We start from the raw sequence: 18,416 nt of genomic DNA on the forward strand, positions 1-18,416 counted from the left end.
AAGCTGAAAATCATTAAAGGAAACCAGTCACCAGGAATGTAATTTTTAGCTGGTGACAGGTTCCAATAGCCCATGCCAGTGGTGGTGGACCTATGGCAGAGGTGGCACTCTGAGCCTTTTCTGTGTGCACTCAGGCCATTGCCCCAGGACAAAGTTCACGGAACAGACTATATCCACTGAACCTTCCTACAGTCCCAGGAAACTTGAGGGATGCTGCTCTCAGCGCTATTTTAAAGCGACATTTGAATGACTGTTTGGAACTGGGGAAAAGTGAGAAGGAATTAACAGAACTGCATAATCACTGGAGGTCATCCTGCTGGACCCACCATTCTTCCTCTACAGGCAAACCTTGGAGAGAAGCTACAATGATTATCTGAATTTGCTTTCCTTCTTTCAACTATATTGGTGGCCGATACAATTGAAAATTGTGGGAGAACAGGTAGCCATAAGTTACTTCTTAAAATGCCATGTTGGCGCTTCACGATGAATAAGTGGATTTTGGTTGAAGTTTGGGCACTCTGTCTCTAAAAGGTTTGCCATCACTGGCCTATGCTGTGTTGATTTAAAAAAAATGCCTTTGTCGGGATTATGAATGATTTCAGTAGTCGTATATATAGTGTTATACAAGTTTACCGTGCTCCCTGCCAGCAATATGTGGCGAGTCCCTGGGGAGGGACAGCTACATACTGTGTATGCTGGTGTCAGTCTCCTCTCCTCCACACTCATGCATCTCACTCACCCTTCCCCACAGCCTATCATGTGCATTGAGCAGTCAGGAGAGGGAGGGGGGGGGCGGATGGTGTAGAGTAGAGGAATCATGAAAAGACACAGCGCACACACAGGCTGCAGCTTCCCCGGGACACCACATTCTGCTAGCAGGGAACAAAGTAATGTAAATTAAATTTGTATGAAGTACTGAAATGATTCAGAATGTTCACAAGATTCACAAAGGCATTTTTAGCATAGGCTATTAGTACCTGTCACTAGCTAAAAATGACATTGCTGCTGACAGGTTCACTTTAAAGGACAGTTATAATGCCAAAAATGTAAATTTAGTAAACTAAATTTTCATTGCGTTGGGCCACTCATACTTTCTCAATGACAGAGTAAAGAATTTATTAAACACATTACCTTATCAGCATCTTGCTCATACAGTCGAAGTTGAAAGCACTGGTCTAATTTTAGCTTTCGATGATGCCAAACTTGATGCAGATGTTGCCTTGTGGAATGTAGTCTATCAAGCATGGTTGATACTTTAGGTAAAAAATTTTGAAGGTCAGCATTACCAGAGCTAGAAGTTTTTTTTGGAAAACTTTCACTGTTTTGTATCCTTTCCATGAGTTTTTGTCCTTCTAGATCAAGGTCTTCAATAGGGGCTTTAGTAACCCGTTTTTTTAATTGACAATGTGAGTCAATGATATTTCGAGCTCCTTCTAAATCCTGAGGCAGTTCCTTGTTACCAAGTATCTCCTGAAGTTCATCAAGTCGTGATAGCATATGCGTAGCTTTTCCAATAAAGTCCTCAAATGCCAACCTTATTTCTATCCATTCTTCATGGTTATACTCCAAGCTACCATCAAATTCATGTGTTAGCTGAGAAGGATCAACAACTTTGGTAAGGCCTTCTAAAGAAACCATATTAGTCTAAGGAAAAATGATAAAAACTTCGTTAAACTTCGGATTTTCCCAAGAAGACAAGTTTCTTATATGTACTCAGAATAACAAAATAACACAATTTCCTAATTCACTCAGAGGTCGCACTAACATTTTTCCAGAAGGGTAAAAATACCCTTTCACCATTTTTGAGGAGTATTTTTACCCGAGGAGGAGTATGAAAATTTCGGTAATACACATAGCACTCACACAACACACACACTCACAACTCACAGCACACACTCCCCACTCACAGCACACACTCACGGCACACAACACCGCACACACTCCCCTCTCACAGCACACACCACAACACCGCACACAACACACACAGCACACACTCTGCACACACTCACACTACGAGGAAGAGAGGAAAAAATTGTGAGGGATTTGTCTAGAGCCAGGCGCCAAAAGTATGCACAAAATGGGGGAGAGAGATAATGGAGTGGAGTTGCAGCGTCAGACCCCGGGGCTGGATGTGGATCCAGATGTGTTGTGTAGAAATAGAGAAAAAACGGGGTCAAAGAGTTAGACGGCGTTGAAACGCGTAGTCACATTTCCAATAAAAATAATCAATAATACACCTCGGATGTAGCGCGTCTAACTCTTTGACCCCGTTTTTTCTCTATTTCTACACACTCACACTACACTACACTACACTCACCCGGCACTGCTCTTAGGCCCCGTCGATCACAAACGCAGGCAGCTGCGGGCAGGTAGAGATGGAGCAGGACGGGGAGCAGCAGCTTCGTGGCCCACATGCAGTGGCGTAACTAGAAGAGGCTGGGCCCCATGACAAACTTCTGCATGGGGCCCCCCTTCCCCTTAGGGCGACGTGTGTACGGCGGGCACACGTCGCCCGCACACTCACAGTGCACACACACCCGCACACACCATACACCCACACAGCATATTCATACACTCACAGTGCACACACACCCGCACACACCATACACCCACACAGCATATTCATACACTCACAGTGCACACACACCCGCACACTCCATACACCCACACAGCATATTCATACACTCACAGTGCACACACACCCGCACACTCCATACACCCACACAGCATATTCATACACTCACAGTGCACACACACCATACACCCACACAGCATATTCATACACTCACAGTACACACACACCATACACTCACACAGCATATTCATACACGCACAGTACACACACACCATACACTCACACAGCATATTCATACACGCACAGTGCACACACACCATACACTCACACAGCATATTCATACACTCACAGTACACACACACCATACACTCACACAGCATATTCATACACGCACAGTACACACACACCATACACTCACACAGCATATTCATACACGCACAGTGCACACACACCATACACTCACACAGCATATTCATACACGCACAGTGCACACACACCATACACTCACACAGCATATTCATACACGCACAGTGCACACACACCGTACACTCACAGTGCAACTGCACATACCATGCACAAACAGCCCATACTCTCACACAGCACATACACTCACAGGGCGCACACACACCATATACACAACACAGCACACACACACACACACGCCACAACACAACACAGACACACCACATACACACAGACACACCACATACACACAGACACACCACATACACACAGACACACCACATACACACAGACACACCACATACACACAGACACACCACATACACACAGACACAACACATACACACAGACACAACACATACACACAGACACAACACATACACACAGCGACTTACAGTCTGTCGCATTCGGGCGCAGGAGCCGGGAAGCAGAGAAGCCGAGGAGCCAAGCAGCGGACGAGGGGGGAGGGGGTCAGAGGATAGCGGAGAGCTGGGGAAAGAGCGGCATTGGTGACAGCCCCGCCCCCCCTTCTGATTGGGCCCGGTCTCAATGACGACCGCGGACGGTACGCCACTGCCCACATGTCTCCCCTGGGGTGGGTGCTCTCACTCCGGCCCGCCCCCAGTCACGTGTCCCGCTGAGCGGTCCAGCGTGCGCTGTGATCGCCCTACTGACATTTAACTCATTTGCAGCGCGCGCTGAACCGCTCAGCCTGCGCGCTACAGGGAATAATTGCCAAGCGTAACTTTACGCATGGCAATTATTTTGGGGGGTAATGGCGCCTCATCACGCGTCTATGACGCGTGGTGAGGCGTTAATGCGACCTCCGAATTCACTGTTATTAATAAAAAAAATACAGCATTTCACAGATATAAGACCAAACTGTCTCTGAGTCCTACTGGACACATTTTCAGTTGCCCCTAGACACGACCCTGTAACTTCTGACTTCAGGGTTAGGCCACCATCTTGGATTTGAGTGTTTATTTTTGGCAGTGTATCTACTATGGTCTGTGGGGTCTACGGGGATGCTAAAATTGGTCTCCTGGTCACAGGTTCCCTTTAATGAACACAGTAAAAAGCTGATATAGTAGTTATTAAGGGGTTAGTGTGAAACACAATTAGAAATGTATGCAATAATGGACAAGTTTTTTTTTAAAAAAAGAAAGAACATTTCACTAGTAAATATAGCTAAACTCCTTTTGCAAATAAAAAAAACTACTAAACCCACCTCAAATTCAAATTTGGAGCTTCCAAAATTAATTCTCTGCTTCTGCCAAAAATTATCTGGCTTTATGATTAGTGCAATATGAATACAACAGGGAAAGGATTCTTGTAATATCTTCAATAATGGCTTAATAGAGTCCCATTTTGAGCCACGCATATCTACAATTACTGTAAAACCACGCTTGCAAACTTCCTCACTGTAGGTGGGGAGGAAAAACACATATTAAGAAACATCAAAATATGGACTTCAGATGTGTTAAATGCCATTATACTCTTAAATGTTTATGACAAATCCTAATCATACCCAGCAGCCTGTCAATCACTATCCAGAGGCAGAGTTCCAAAAAACAGGTTATTGCAGTGTGATGAGGACTAGAATAGAAGCCTGTTCATTAAACACTAGATCGTTTCACGAACAGTTCCTTTTCCTCCAACTGTATATAAAAATGAAGAAGTCTTCCGTCTCATGCAGACAGGTATACCCATTGGAAATCCCCGGGTTACGTACAGAAAAGGTCCGGAAGTTTGTTCTTAAGTTGAATTTGTATGCAAGTCGAAACTGTAAATTTTATAATTGTAGATCCAGCCAAAAATAAATTTTGGCCCCAGTGACAATTGGAGTTTAAACAATTTTTGCTGTAATGGGACCAAGGGTCATCAATAAAGCTTCATTACATACACCTTACAGCTGAACATTGCAATCTGGGACTATAGTAAAGCATTCAGAAAGCTTCACCAAAGGGTGAAGCAACTATGGGTTGTCTGTAAGTCGGGTGTCCTTAAGTAGGGGACCGCCTATATTCAAAAAACATGGATGTGTTATATCTATGTACAGCCTGAATTGTATCTTTATTTTTTTTCACGGCTGAAAAAAATATTATTGATTTCTAATTTATTTTCTGCACTGCCGACTAGAAACAGATGTCATCTGTGTGGTCCATGGTCCGCATGTGAGAAAAGAAAATGATTATGCTACAATTATTTTTTCACATAGTCTGCACATCCATGAAAAAAAAAATAGAAATGTGATCAGACTCAAAGAAAATCAACGGATCAGAAAAGAAAAAAAAAAAAAAAAAAAAGAATTCTTGGGTTTGTACTTAAGTTGAATTTGTATGCAAGTCGAAACTGTACATTTTATAATTGTAGAACCAGCCAAAAATAAATTTTGGCCCCAGTGACAATTGGAGTTTAAACAATTTTTGCTGTAATGGGACCAAGGATTATCAATAAAGCTTCATTACAGACACTTTACAGCTGATTATTGCAGTCTGGGTGATTTCCCACATGGCGCAATTATATTTACCCATCCATGACCAACTGGGAAATGACCCCAGGACTTGGTTACAGATCTTATGCTTAAAATATTTGAAGAAAGATCTCTGTATTGATTATTTAAGCAATTCAATCTTAGTATGATGTTCATATACATAATACTGATGATCAATAATCACACACCACCAAGCGTGTGCAGAGAAGTACAAGAATTTCTGATCAGAAGGGGAAAACTTTGGCACATGTACACAAAATACAGAAAAGTGAATACTGCTACCTAGAATCTAAAACTTGCACGAGATCAAATTTTCCCTTCTTTATGCTTTGGTTTCCCTTGATTGAAGAACAGAATTATTTTATATCTAAGGCTTGAGGAAGTTCAGTGCCCAATGAGCCATAGTGCAGCTGAAAATAATGATAATAGGCTCTACCTGTGACCAATGACTAGGCTCAAAAAGATCAGCTGCCCAACATTGGCACTAGAGAGATGGACTCCCATACAAGCCAATCAGTGCTTTGGCCAGTACTATAGTTCCCCTATATAGGCTGATCTACCAGTGAGCAAACACTGGTTGGGAAGTTAAATTGAGCGATACATGCAGAATAAGACCTTTTCTATTCCTAGGTGCCCCTGTAAAAAGAAGACGCTGCTAAACAGCCTCTGTAAAACTCCTTGATGAGGTAGTCCAAAATGAAACTTGTACTACTATTTACAAAAGCTTCTGTGCAGTCTCCAGTGTAGCACCTGCAAGTACCACTGCACTACGGAGGCTGCATTGGTTCACCACTCTGTCACCCTGTTCCTGATTGAGAGGTCTCCCTGCTCCACCAAGCTGCTGGTATGCAACCAATACTTAGGAACAGTCTGCAAATATTCATCTACAGACATATACAGCTCCCTTTACTTTCCCCAGCAAGTGCTATGGCACATTCTACACAATCTCTTGATGAAACATTAAGAGTAAGATTGTGAGAAAGTGAGGTTTTGTGTGACACAGTACTGCTACATCATTAACCACTCCCTCAGGAAGGTGAAATACTAATTTCTCACTGTAAAATGCTAATAAATTTATACAATGTGATTTTATGGATTTTATTTCTGATATTCCATCTTTTAATGATAACATTTATCTACCCCTAAAATTATAGACTGTTCAAGGGCGGGCATTCTGTACTCCTGTATACTGCCCCCACTGACTTCACCAGCCTCATTGGGTGGGATCCACAAGATAGTGTCCAAATGTACACTATGGATAATATGGATAATAATAGAGCCTACTGGGTAGCCATAGCATCTAGCGATATGAGGAACTGCACAGTCTCTCCATATGATGTAGAGATCAAACTGGGGATCAAACTGTTCGCAGTTGAATTCCATCATAATTTGTGCCACAAAAACTTTTTCCAACTAGTACAACAAAGGGGGATCAAAAATATTGGAAAAGTACACCAATTAATAGAGGACACAAAGTATGACTTGACAGGCTGAAACTACGGCAGATTTATCCTTCAACATCAGACACCGTGACCAATCTAGCACAGCAAAAACTGTGTGTACTATAACTCTGAAATGTTGTGCTTTGAGACGCTTGATAAGTCTAAACCTTTTTCTGAATACTTTTGTGCTTTTTACATCTTCCTTACATTAAAAACAAAAAAGACCTCGAAAATCCAAATATATTATACCCTCTCTTTTACCATCATTTTCAAATACTGGACACATGGATCTGGAAGCTATGGTCTTGCAAAACTTCTTAAAATATTAGCAACCACCCAAAAATTATCTTTTTACTGAACTTTTGCTTCAGCAAAAGTGGGAATACAGTCTCGGAAAATACACTGCAGGAGGGTTGCCACCTCATTTGTATACATCTTTGTTTCTCTGTAAAACATAGGGGGACTTTTATCAGTGCTTCTACACCAGTTTGCGTCACTGAAGAACCAAAATAAATGCCATTTCTTGGGCAGTGCAAAAAAACTACGGTAGCGGAGTTTGCCGGCATGTGGAGTTCCTGCCCCATGCCTGCATACTGTCTAAACATTAGTTTACAGCAGTTTTTAGTTTTTACACAAAAGGTCGGGACGGGGATAGTTTTGCCCAAAGGCGTGGCTGCCCGATGGATACATCAAGAGGTCCAAGTCTGTTGATATATCCTCCAGGACAGGTGCAGATATCTTTTTAAACTTTATAGCCGGCGCAGGCAGGTACGCGCTCGGCGCTTACCATGCGCGCGGCTCTCATTCACTTCCTATGTAGCCACGCGCAGGTTTCCTTTAATATCCCTCACTTCCCCCTAGCCTTATCTTGCATACTTAATGAGATTTTGGAAACTTCCTACTACAAAGTCTGAAGAGGGACTCCGGCTCTGTGGGTGGTAGCTATTAACTAACACCTTCACATCTGTAGCGACTCTGGGGCTTCTCTCCATTATTTAGACAAGAGACCCAGATATAAATTTCTCTGAATCGGAACATAGCAAATAGGTCATGTCTGGTATCAATGTGATCCCGGGATTCATCCGTATCCAATGAGACCAGAACACTGATCCTATGACTTCCCATTGAGAAGCTAAAACTCCTCCAAGGTTCTGGTCTCCATGCCGGGTAGGAGGGTCCAAAGAGCCATCCTATGGATGTTAAAGGACACCTGTCATCAGGTCTGTGTCACTTGTCCTGTCACCTCTACCTGTTGGAGCAGCTCACAAGGATCCCATCCCAGCCTTTATCTAGTTATTTCATACATTATTCATTGTAAAATCATCTATTTTTTATCATATAAATGAGGCTGGTCACATGGTCAGAGGCAGTGATGTCACCCCTGTTACCCCTCCCCTCTCCTCCCCCTGCTCATGTCTGTGTGTAATGTATAGTAAAGCATAGTTAGTGTGTGTATGTCATCTGCTGACATGCTGCATCCTCCTAATATACAGGTGAGAGACACAGACATCAGCTACACATGAATCTGACATGTTCTGCTGTAACATGGCTGCCTGGAGCTGCTGTATCTCTCCTAAACACACACACATGCACACACAGGCTGCAGGGGGCGTTGCCACCAGCACCAGGAAGCACAGCATTATACAGCCTCACTCCATTACACAGGCTGTCAATCAAGCACTGGGGGTGTGGCTGTGCCTCCCACTCATGAATAGAGTGGACAGCTTGAATATGCTAATGCTTCATTGGACATTTCACAGGTCATTTGCATACAGCTTTAGGACCTCATTGCTTAGGTTTACAGGTATGTAGAGGGACAATGAAGGGATACAGGCAATGCTCTCTAATGGCAGTTTATGAAAATATATTTAGTTTAGGGGGGTTATTTTGCATGACGGGTTCTCTTTAAGAGGGTTGTCTGCAGCTATTATTATCAGAGCACCACTTGCGTTTGCCTGGGGGAACCTTTTACCATCACTAATTGCAGGAAGGATCTTGTGTGAACTATCTGTCCCCATTAGGCGCACACAAGGTAACTAACTCACTGCGTGCTGATACTTTTAGACCTACCTATGAAATTTGTACTCTGCCAACTGTATATACAGGAAGTTGAATTTCTATGCAAGTCGGAACTGTATATTTTATAATTGTAACTCCAGCCAAAATTGTTTTGGTCTCTGTGCCAATTGTATTTTAAAAATGTTGGATTGTCATAAGAGCCAAGATTAACAATAAAACCTAATTGCAGACACCTGTGATAACTGTTATAGCTAATCATTGCAGCCTGGAGCTAAAGTAGAGTAAATTACCAACATCCAGAGGTTCATTTGTAACTAGGGGTCATCTGTAAGTCAGGTGTTTTTAAGTAGGGGACCGCCTGTATATATATCTTTTGTGTGTACTGTTTGTCTCGTGCGTCGTTAAGGAAATTAAATATAAAATTTAACCTGCGTTGCTCGATCCACGAATCCCCATGTCAATGTTTCAGTTCTATACATGCTACCGGGTGGCTCCTCACCCAATATAATCCAGTTACGGACCAGGGTTAAGTGAGAGCTGGTGGCCGCCTTCTTGGGCTGATAAGGTTCCGTTACGCCGAGGCCAGTGAAAGGGGTCTTTCAGTCGTTCAGGGTTGTGAAATATTGTTTTGCTTTATCTGGAACTTGTATGGACAAGTTTAACTCACTTCCTGCCCCTCCCATAACACGTGCTTACAGGGAGTTGTCTATAAAACAATAATTAACTAATTGACCGTAGACACCACTCAGGGGTCTGGAAATGTCACTTTTCATCACAGCCGCCATGCATTAAATTCCCTCCATAATGTCAGAGTTGCTTTCTAACCCGCATGACATTTATAAGCAGTCAGCAACCAGTTTATATACTAAAAAATGGTCTGGAACTGAAAATGTAAAGAAAAAAGGAATACATACCTTGGTATGCAGGCAAGATATGAAAGAAGCCTTCTGAGATCTTCTTGTCTTATTCTATCATGATTGCTACGAGCTGGAAAAGTTAAAACTGGTCCTCCTCTTTTATCTCGGCCTCCTACATAAAAACAAAACATTTTAAGTTTATTGTAAAATCTGAATGCATAAAATAAAAAAAAAAATGCTACCCATCCTAAGGCCACATGCACAGGTAGGCTGCAAAAATCGTCTATAATCTCTTTTGTGACACATTTGTTATCGTAAAGAATTTTTCATGTATGTGCCGTATATAAAAGCCAAGGTACCCAGTTTTTCACCACAAAAGCTCCCCTTCAGAAAGAAGGAAGAACATATAGATGGACCCCATTGTCATATAAGCCGATGGTGGATGGGAAATCAATTACCATATTTAAAACACCAATAGTCGCACGGCTTGCGACCAGAAATACCCTTTATCCACCAGAGCTAATTATTAAAAATTAACTTTTATTAGGTTTATTTATAAGAATTGGTAACAAAGGAACATTATTTAAAAATAAACAAACAGACAGTATTACGGAGGGTCAATGGATTAGGATGCTATTAGGAAGCTCTATACAACATGTAGTGTAATATCAGTTAAGAACAGAGTTTATAAAAGTCTGTAATGGACGCCGAACCCCTGATTACGCCAGTTTGGCAAAACATGTCGGGTGGGTTTGGTTGAGCAGCATGTTTGAATTTTAATCATGCAGCAGACAGTTTATAGAATAGGGTCATGATTTATGTCCAAATCTAGTGAAGGCTAACTAGATTTTATTGAGGAGCCTGTAATAGTAAGGCAAATTACTTCATAGGAACAGATTGGTAGGTCTCTATGAGCAATACGCTTTCTACAGCAATATACAAACCTTCTAGGGAGAATTGATCAATCCCCCTAATGGAAGTTATTACACTATATGTTCTATAGAGCTTCCTAATAGCATCCTAATCCATTGACCCTCCATAATACTGTCTGTTTGTTTATTTTTACATAAGGTTCCTTTGTTACCAATTCTTATAAATAAACCTAATAAAAGTAAATTGTTAATAATTAGCCCTGGTGGATAAAGGTTATTTGTGGTCGCAATCCATGTGACTATTGGTGTCTAAATGAGGTACCTAATTTTAACACAAAAAACTTGGGAAAACGACTCATGTATGAGCCTAGGGTGGGAAATGCATTGGTCATGGACTCCACCCAGTATATAGCTAGCCAGCCAGTCCATGCCCCAAGTATATAGGAATCCTGCCCAGGCCCCCCAGTATACAGCCAGACAGCCATCCCATGCCCCCCAGTATACAGCCAGCCTGTTTATGCCCCCCCCAGTATACACCCAGACCTGCTTATCCCCCCCCCCCCCCCGGTATACACCCAGACCTGCTTATGCCCCCCCCCCAGTATACAGCCAGAAAAGACTCCTGTCCCCCCAGAGATCACGAAAATGCCTCTAGGAGAGTCTATGATACTTGTAGAGACTAACTCACTCCGTGAAAAAAAACACTATGCTTATAAATACGCTTAATGGTTTTATGCCGGGTGGGTGCTAGGGGTGCCGGCACTTGCTGCGCAAAATCGCAGCTCGCACCTGAACCACTCAGCAACACCCACAGTGCTGCCCCTCCTCTACTGCTGAGCCATCTAGCGCCTCCGATGGAAAGTCATGTGACCAGAATTGAGGTCACATGACATTCTACCTCCGCCGGGGGCTGGAGCAGCGAGTAGCCCCGCCCATCCCCACGGCTGTGTGCGCGATTGTGCACACACAACCATGAACAAAATTGAGCTGTCTATGTTATAGCCTAAAATAACAGAACAACACAACAACTATTAACAGTACCAACAATAACAGAGGTCACTTAAGACCTAATCATAAAGGTAACTCCACTATGCCAGAGTGGTCAGAGGTGGCCCTCACAATTATTGAATAAATACCAAAACAATAGACAAAAAAAGGGTAATCCATGGCAATAATAATCTTATAAAATAGAGAAACTTTATTGATAAATTAATTCTTTAAAATGTACTAAAAAAGTTCCAGGAGAGACAATGCATGAACAACCCAGGTAATGGTACTGCACTACTCCATATACAGCTTTGTACCCTTACCTGGGTTGTTTATGTTATTTATGTTATAGCCCAAGCCTGTATTGTGACGGAGGACCCCTTACCGACGTGTGCTTCCCTCTCCATGGTCGATAAGTCTTTTCTGCATATTACAGCAAAGACTTACCGGTAACACCCGTGATCGAAATAGCTGACATCTTGTCAGCATCTTGTCAAAGATGATCTCTCCCCATGGCATCATCAGGGAGCTGCGATCCGTTGCTATGACAGCCTCAGGTCTTCCGAAGACCCAATGTTGTCTCGGTTTAACCGTTTCACTAAAATTTCCGATCAGCACATTGTAATGAATGAGGAGGAAAATCATTGATAGGATCGCTCAAACAAGTTAATGTACCCTAGGGAGTCTGAAAAATAGTAAATAATAAAAAAGTGGAGAAAAAAAACCCTAAAAATTAAAATCACCCCCCTTTCCCTAGAACTGATATAAATAAACAGTAAAAAAAACAAACACATTAGGTATCGTCGTGTCTGCAAATGCAGGATCAAAATATAATAGCCGTTTTTCACTGCATTTAACCCTGTAATTGAAAGCTTCGCCAAAATTTGAAAATGGCACTTTTTTGCCATTTGGAAAAATATTTAAAATTCAATAAAAAGTGATCCAAAGTTCGTACAATCGCAACAATTGTAGCACTGAAAACCTCATCTATATATATCTATATACATATACACACACACAGATATACATACACATGTACATACATACATATACCTATATATACACCTATATTTTAGTACAAACTCTTTGCCCCCCCCAGTACACAGCCAGCCTCCCGATGCCCCCCAGTATACAGCCAGCCTGCCCATGCCCCCCAGTATACAGCCAGCTTGCCCAAGCCTCCCAGTATACAGCCAGCCTGCCCATGCCCCATAGTATATAACCTGCGGCCCATGCCCCCTAGTTTCTAGCCTGCGGCCAAGAAGAGTATGCACAGCCCATTTTAAGAAAAAACTCTGTACTCGCCTTTCGGACACGTCGCGCAGGTCCTCTTCTGTATTGCGATGCTCCGGCTCCATGCCTACGCGTACTGCTGCCGCACACATCATTAGAGCGCATTATGTCAGCAAGCAGCTGATGTCATGGTGTGTGCGACAGCAGCACGAAGATACATGAGCTGAGCAAAATAAAAGAGGACCTGCGGGGCGCGTCAGAAAGGTGATCACAGAATAGCATGTTATTTTATACACTCGCATATAAGCAGAGTTTGGAATTTCAGCACTTTTTTTTGTATTTCCCAAAATAATCCTATACATATACACTGATGTTAACTGCTTCAGGAACAAATTCATTTTCAACTTGATAACCAAGCCTGATTTTTCAAATCTGCCATATTTAAAATGCTGTTTTCAGAATGTTTTTCTTTTCAGACAGATAATCTTACAAACCAAATTAGTAATGAACATTAAAAAACGGAAACCACCACCAGTATGTTGTGAAATAGATTAAATCCGTCCAGATCCTGTATTTTCCATGTATTTTCTTTATTTATATAGTGCACACAGATTACGCAGCAATGCAGAGCTTGCCAAATTGGTCCCTGTTCCCAATGGGGATCACAATATAATCAACCTACCAGTATGTTTTGGAGTGTGGGAGGAAAGCCACTGTGGTGGAATCGCACAGAAAACCTTACATGAGCTCTGCACTGAATGCAAGTTCTCCCACCCACTCTGCTGCAATTGACAAGATTGTCCAGACTTCAGTGCAGCTTTGTACACTGAGGTGTCAATAACAGCAGAGTGTTTTGCAGGGTGTTTTGAGGTGGGGAGAGCTTGACTTTAGTGTTAAACCCTCAGGTTCGATTCAATTATAAAACTAATATACATCTGACTTCAAAGTAACATATAAACTGAGTATAAACTGAGTTTTTCAGCACAAAAAAAATGTGCTAAACAAAAACTACGCGGTCCGTCGCAGGCATCGTGAGCACGAAGGCAAGTCTCATTTTGTTTTTTTACCTACAGGCTCGGCGGGGCTATATGTTACGGGAACTGGCTGGCAATACACTGGGGGGCTGTGACAAAAGCATTTCCCAACATCGGCTTATGCTCAAGTCAATAGGTTTTTCCAGTCTTTTGTGCTAAAATTAGGGGTCTAGTCTTATACTCGATTATACACGGTAAGTGATTCCACCACAGTGGTACACGAAAGAAGCATGATCTGAAAGGTGTTGCTCTGCTACACAGCACACTGCTGCACAACACAACTTCTGCTAACAGGTTCCATTTAACCATATGTCTGCTTTAGGTTGGTGTCATTATTTAAGTGATTTTATTTTCTTTAGAAAGAAGTTAGGAGACTTATATTTTTCAAAATCAAAACAGCTTTTGGTAAGCTTTTAAACCCTTTACGCATCTCACATGGGTTAAACCAAAATGGAGGTTCCTTTGGAGCGTTCAAAATTTGAAAATAAATTGTTTAGCTAGCCCTAAAGTTAACACATTTATGCTGGATAAAAGAAGAAAATAAATCTCTCAGGTATGAAGGTAACCCACAAGTGGATGTTACCAGTTGTATGGGAGTATGACTGGGCAAGGGAAGGAGTTCCATTGAGCTTATGGAGGGCAAAGATTATCTATAGGAGCCTATAAATACCTCAATGCTGAAAATTGTTTGACCCTTTCTTGCAAAAAATTTAATTATGGAATAGATTTTTTACATTTTACTACCTTTCACTGTATAGTACAGATAATATTTTACTATATTTTTATTGAAAATTTTTTGTTGAGGGAGATTGTTTTAGTGTATATATAAAGTATAATTAGCTGTACATTTTTTGGGGATAATTTCTTGGTAAATGTGGCTTTTAGATCTCCTTTTAATCCTGTTTTTGAGAAATTATTGAGCAAAAATTATAATTTTTGGCTATTTTTCTTCCCAGTACATCTCATCACTTGTCCAAACTAATACACTACCATACTGATGTATGGCATTGTATTAACCCCTTTGTGTTGCAGCCTATTTCCTGAATTTTTCGCTCCTAGTCTTCAGAAATCTATAACTTTTTAATTTGACCATGTACAGCGCTGTGTTAGGGTTTATTTTCTGCATAACTACTTCTTAGTGATGGTATTTATTATTCCATGCCTTATACTGGGAAGCGGGAAAAAACCTGAATGCAGTGAAATTGGTGAAAACCCGCATTTGCACCATTTTCTTGTAGTGTCAGTTTTTACGGCTTTCACTACGTGCTCCAAATGATACATCTCCTTTATTCTTTAGCTCTGTAGGATCACAGGTATAGCAAATTTTTACATGTTTTAAGGTGTTTCGCCTTCTTCTGGTGCTTATAATGTTTTATTGCTAAATAAGCTGACGTTTTCATTGCTACAATTTTGAGGACTATACAACCCATTGAACACTTTTTAATAAATTTTTTATGTCATGAAAAATAGTGGCGTTTCGGACATTTTCCTTTACAGCAGTGGTTCTCAACCTGCGGGTCGTGACCCCAGCAGGGGTCGAACGACCAAAACACAGGGGTCGCCTGAAGCCTTTGTAGCCTTTTATTGCATTTTGACTGCAAACCGCATGGTTTGGGGTCACCACAACAAGAGTAACTGTATTGCGGGGTCACAGCATTACAAAGGTTGAGAACCACTGCTTTAAAGGGTTCACTGCTGTGAATAACAGACTTAATATTTTCATAAATCAGGTATTTTGTGATGTGGCAAGAGCCAACATGTTTCCGATTTCTTTTGTTTATATTTATATTTGATTTGAACTGTTGGGGGAGATATATACATAGTCTGGTAAATAACTACTATTTACTGCAATTGCAAGTGATCTGCCACTTCCTGTAATATATGGGCAGTGTCAGATCTCTCCCATGTACAGATGCAGGAGTCTTCTAAAAACTCCAGGCTGTCATGGAAATGGATCGTGGCTACCCGTCCTCCACATGCCACAGGGGTTTGATATGCCAGCGGCATTAAAAATGTCAACACCTGCGATCGGTCCCGATGCATAGTGCAGCAATCCCCAAGTCTTTATGATGCAGGCTCACTGCATGAGCCCTCTTCATACATCCTTTTAAAGTAGTCAGTTCATGTCAGAGTCGACAACCCTAGGTGTCCCTCATCAGATGCCGGGTTTTCCACAGAGATGTTCGGCACCCCCAAACCCTGTGATCGTTGGGTTGAGGAAAAGCCCTACAGATGCTGCAGTCATGCTTGACCATGATGCCTATAGCGTTAAACAAGCCAACTTGAGATCGTCAAACTCCCTGCTGCTAATTCAGAGGACCAGATGGCAGATATAGCCGGCCTCTTGCACTAATCGCATGGGATCCCACAGGACAAGTTTCCCTAACGGCAGACTAGTCCTACTAAACATATTAATCTTACAATTTATTCACTCCTCATACAGCCCGGTCCCCAACGTCACCTGCTCTGTGAACTATGGATGGTTAGGACATATAGAGTAACGGGTGTGTGAATAAATATAACAAGGTGCTCTGTGGCACTCCAGTGACATAGCCCCAGACATATATTTTTTATAATAGCATAATTTTTATAACTCTATAAAATCGACAAAACCATGGCATATAGAGTTTTAAAGAAAGAAGTCCTAAAAAGAAGAACAGTTCCTTAGGAACTGGTTAGTACGTCTAGCTTACCAATAGCAAGGTCTCATGCACACAACCCATATGTTTTTTCCTGTTCTGTATATACAGTTGTATTTTTTTTATTCCAGCATAAAAACCAATCAACGTTTTGCCTTCTCTATAAAGGAATTATTAAGCCTTCACAATAAAAATGGCGCTTCATAGCTAACATCAGATGTTACCAACAGTAAATAGAACTTACCAGACAAATAAGCGACCTTCTCCTTTAATATGGGCAATACTTCCATAGCTTTCAAGGCCTCACTTCTTTGATTTCCTAAAAAAAAAAAAAAAAAAAGGAAGGAAGGAAAAACATTAAAAACTTTTTATTCAAATACTTATTCAAGTATATGTTCCACAGTTTTTCAATGCATCACCCAAGTAATGAACACCAGCATTACTCATTCAATTTCACATATTATCCCCAGGTTAGGCCTCCTGCACACAATTTTTTTTGTGGCGGCAAACTACGGGTCTCTTGGCCATTTTGTGTGGCGAGTGTTAACAGCATTTCCTCCCCCCCCCCCCAAAACTCAGCCATATGCCCGCATACATAGGAGGTCGCACTAACACATACAGACGTTAATATTGAGGTTAAACCCCGTATTCAGAGGAGTCAGAAAACAGACAAACAAAATCTTCAGTAAATGTGGCACACAACATTTAAGTTGCAAATTACTCTAGTGTTCTGGTATAGACAGAATGATTCATCTCCCCCAATGTGTGTTATCCATATTTTTCACAGCCAAGAATAAGGTCTGTTCTGAGGGGTTTTTTTCAGGGGCATTAGGCTTTTAAATCCTCAGCTGTGCCCAAAGAAATACATGGAGACAAGAGACAGCAGCAATAATAACGACTGTTAAAAAATGATCATGTACAAATCTCACTTTACTTTTTTCCTTCTACAACAGGCACTACTTAATTATGTACAATATAATGTGAAAACTATTAGGACTGCCTTTTTTCTTTTTACTCTGCAGACCAACACACTCTGAAACGTATAGCAACACTTTTTTTTTATCCATTTACTAAATATTGAAATTTGTAGTTTCTGACAAAAGATAGTTGCAAAAGATAGTTAGTATCATAAAAGTTTTTTTTTATGCCCCGATACTGTATACAGGCAGTCCCCGGGTTACATACAAGATAGGGTCTGTAGGTTTGTTCTTAAGTTGAATTTGTATGCAAGTCGGAACTGTATATTTTAGCATTGTAATCACAGCCAGAACTTTTTTGGTCTCTGTGACAATTGGATTTTAAAAATGTTGGGTTGTCATAAGAATCAGGATTAACACTAAAGCTTCATTACAGACACCTGTGATAACTGATATAGCTGTTTATAGTAGCCTAGGACTAAAGCACAATAAATTACCAATTTCCAGAGGTCCGTTTGTAACTAGGGGTCGTATGTAAGTCGAGTGTTCTTAAGTAGGGGACCGCTTGTATAAGGATCTTAATACAGTGCCACACAGTAAACATTCTGACCTGGTTACCCATGCAGGTGACATAAGTATTTATATATTTTTTTTAAGTTTTTATTTATTCTTTTTTTTTTTTGGTACAATTACATTAAACTTAAAATTGAGAAATAAAACAACAGGCTACAGCGTATACTTTCCTGAAAAGAAAATTAACAAGCTATCCGATTTCCTCCACAATACAGCATTATGAAGCGTAATCATATGTGCGGCAGCTAGTATAATACATCCTCAATATGGATAGATGCATTATGCATATCATACATTAAACAAAGTGTTGCA

At 41.2% G+C, this 18,416-nt stretch overlaps 1 protein-coding gene across 5 annotated transcripts in view; it reads right to left on the reverse strand.

Annotated features, from left to right (window-relative positions):
- Positions 1–18,416, reverse strand: part of TRIO (trio Rho guanine nucleotide exchange factor) — a 373,142-nt gene that overhangs the window by 332,900 nt on the left and 21,826 nt on the right. For all 5 annotated transcript variants that reach the window (XM_072153041.1, XM_072153043.1, XM_072153042.1 and 2 more), the window contains exons 2-5: positions 16,859–16,933; positions 9,907–10,021; positions 4,266–4,458; positions 1,132–1,644 (exon numbers count right to left, since the gene is read on the reverse strand). In XM_072153041.1, the coding sequence (XP_072009142.1) occupies positions 1,132–1,644; positions 4,266–4,458; positions 9,907–10,021; positions 16,859–16,933 (896 nt within the window). The remainder of the gene's footprint in view (positions 1–1,131; positions 1,645–4,265; positions 4,459–9,906; positions 10,022–16,858; positions 16,934–18,416) is intronic.

This window comes from Engystomops pustulosus, chromosome 5 (assembly GCF_040894005.1).
Source record: "Engystomops pustulosus chromosome 5, aEngPut4.maternal, whole genome shotgun sequence".
In the NCBI taxonomy this organism is placed as follows: Eukaryota; Metazoa; Chordata; class Amphibia; order Anura; family Leptodactylidae; genus Engystomops; species Engystomops pustulosus.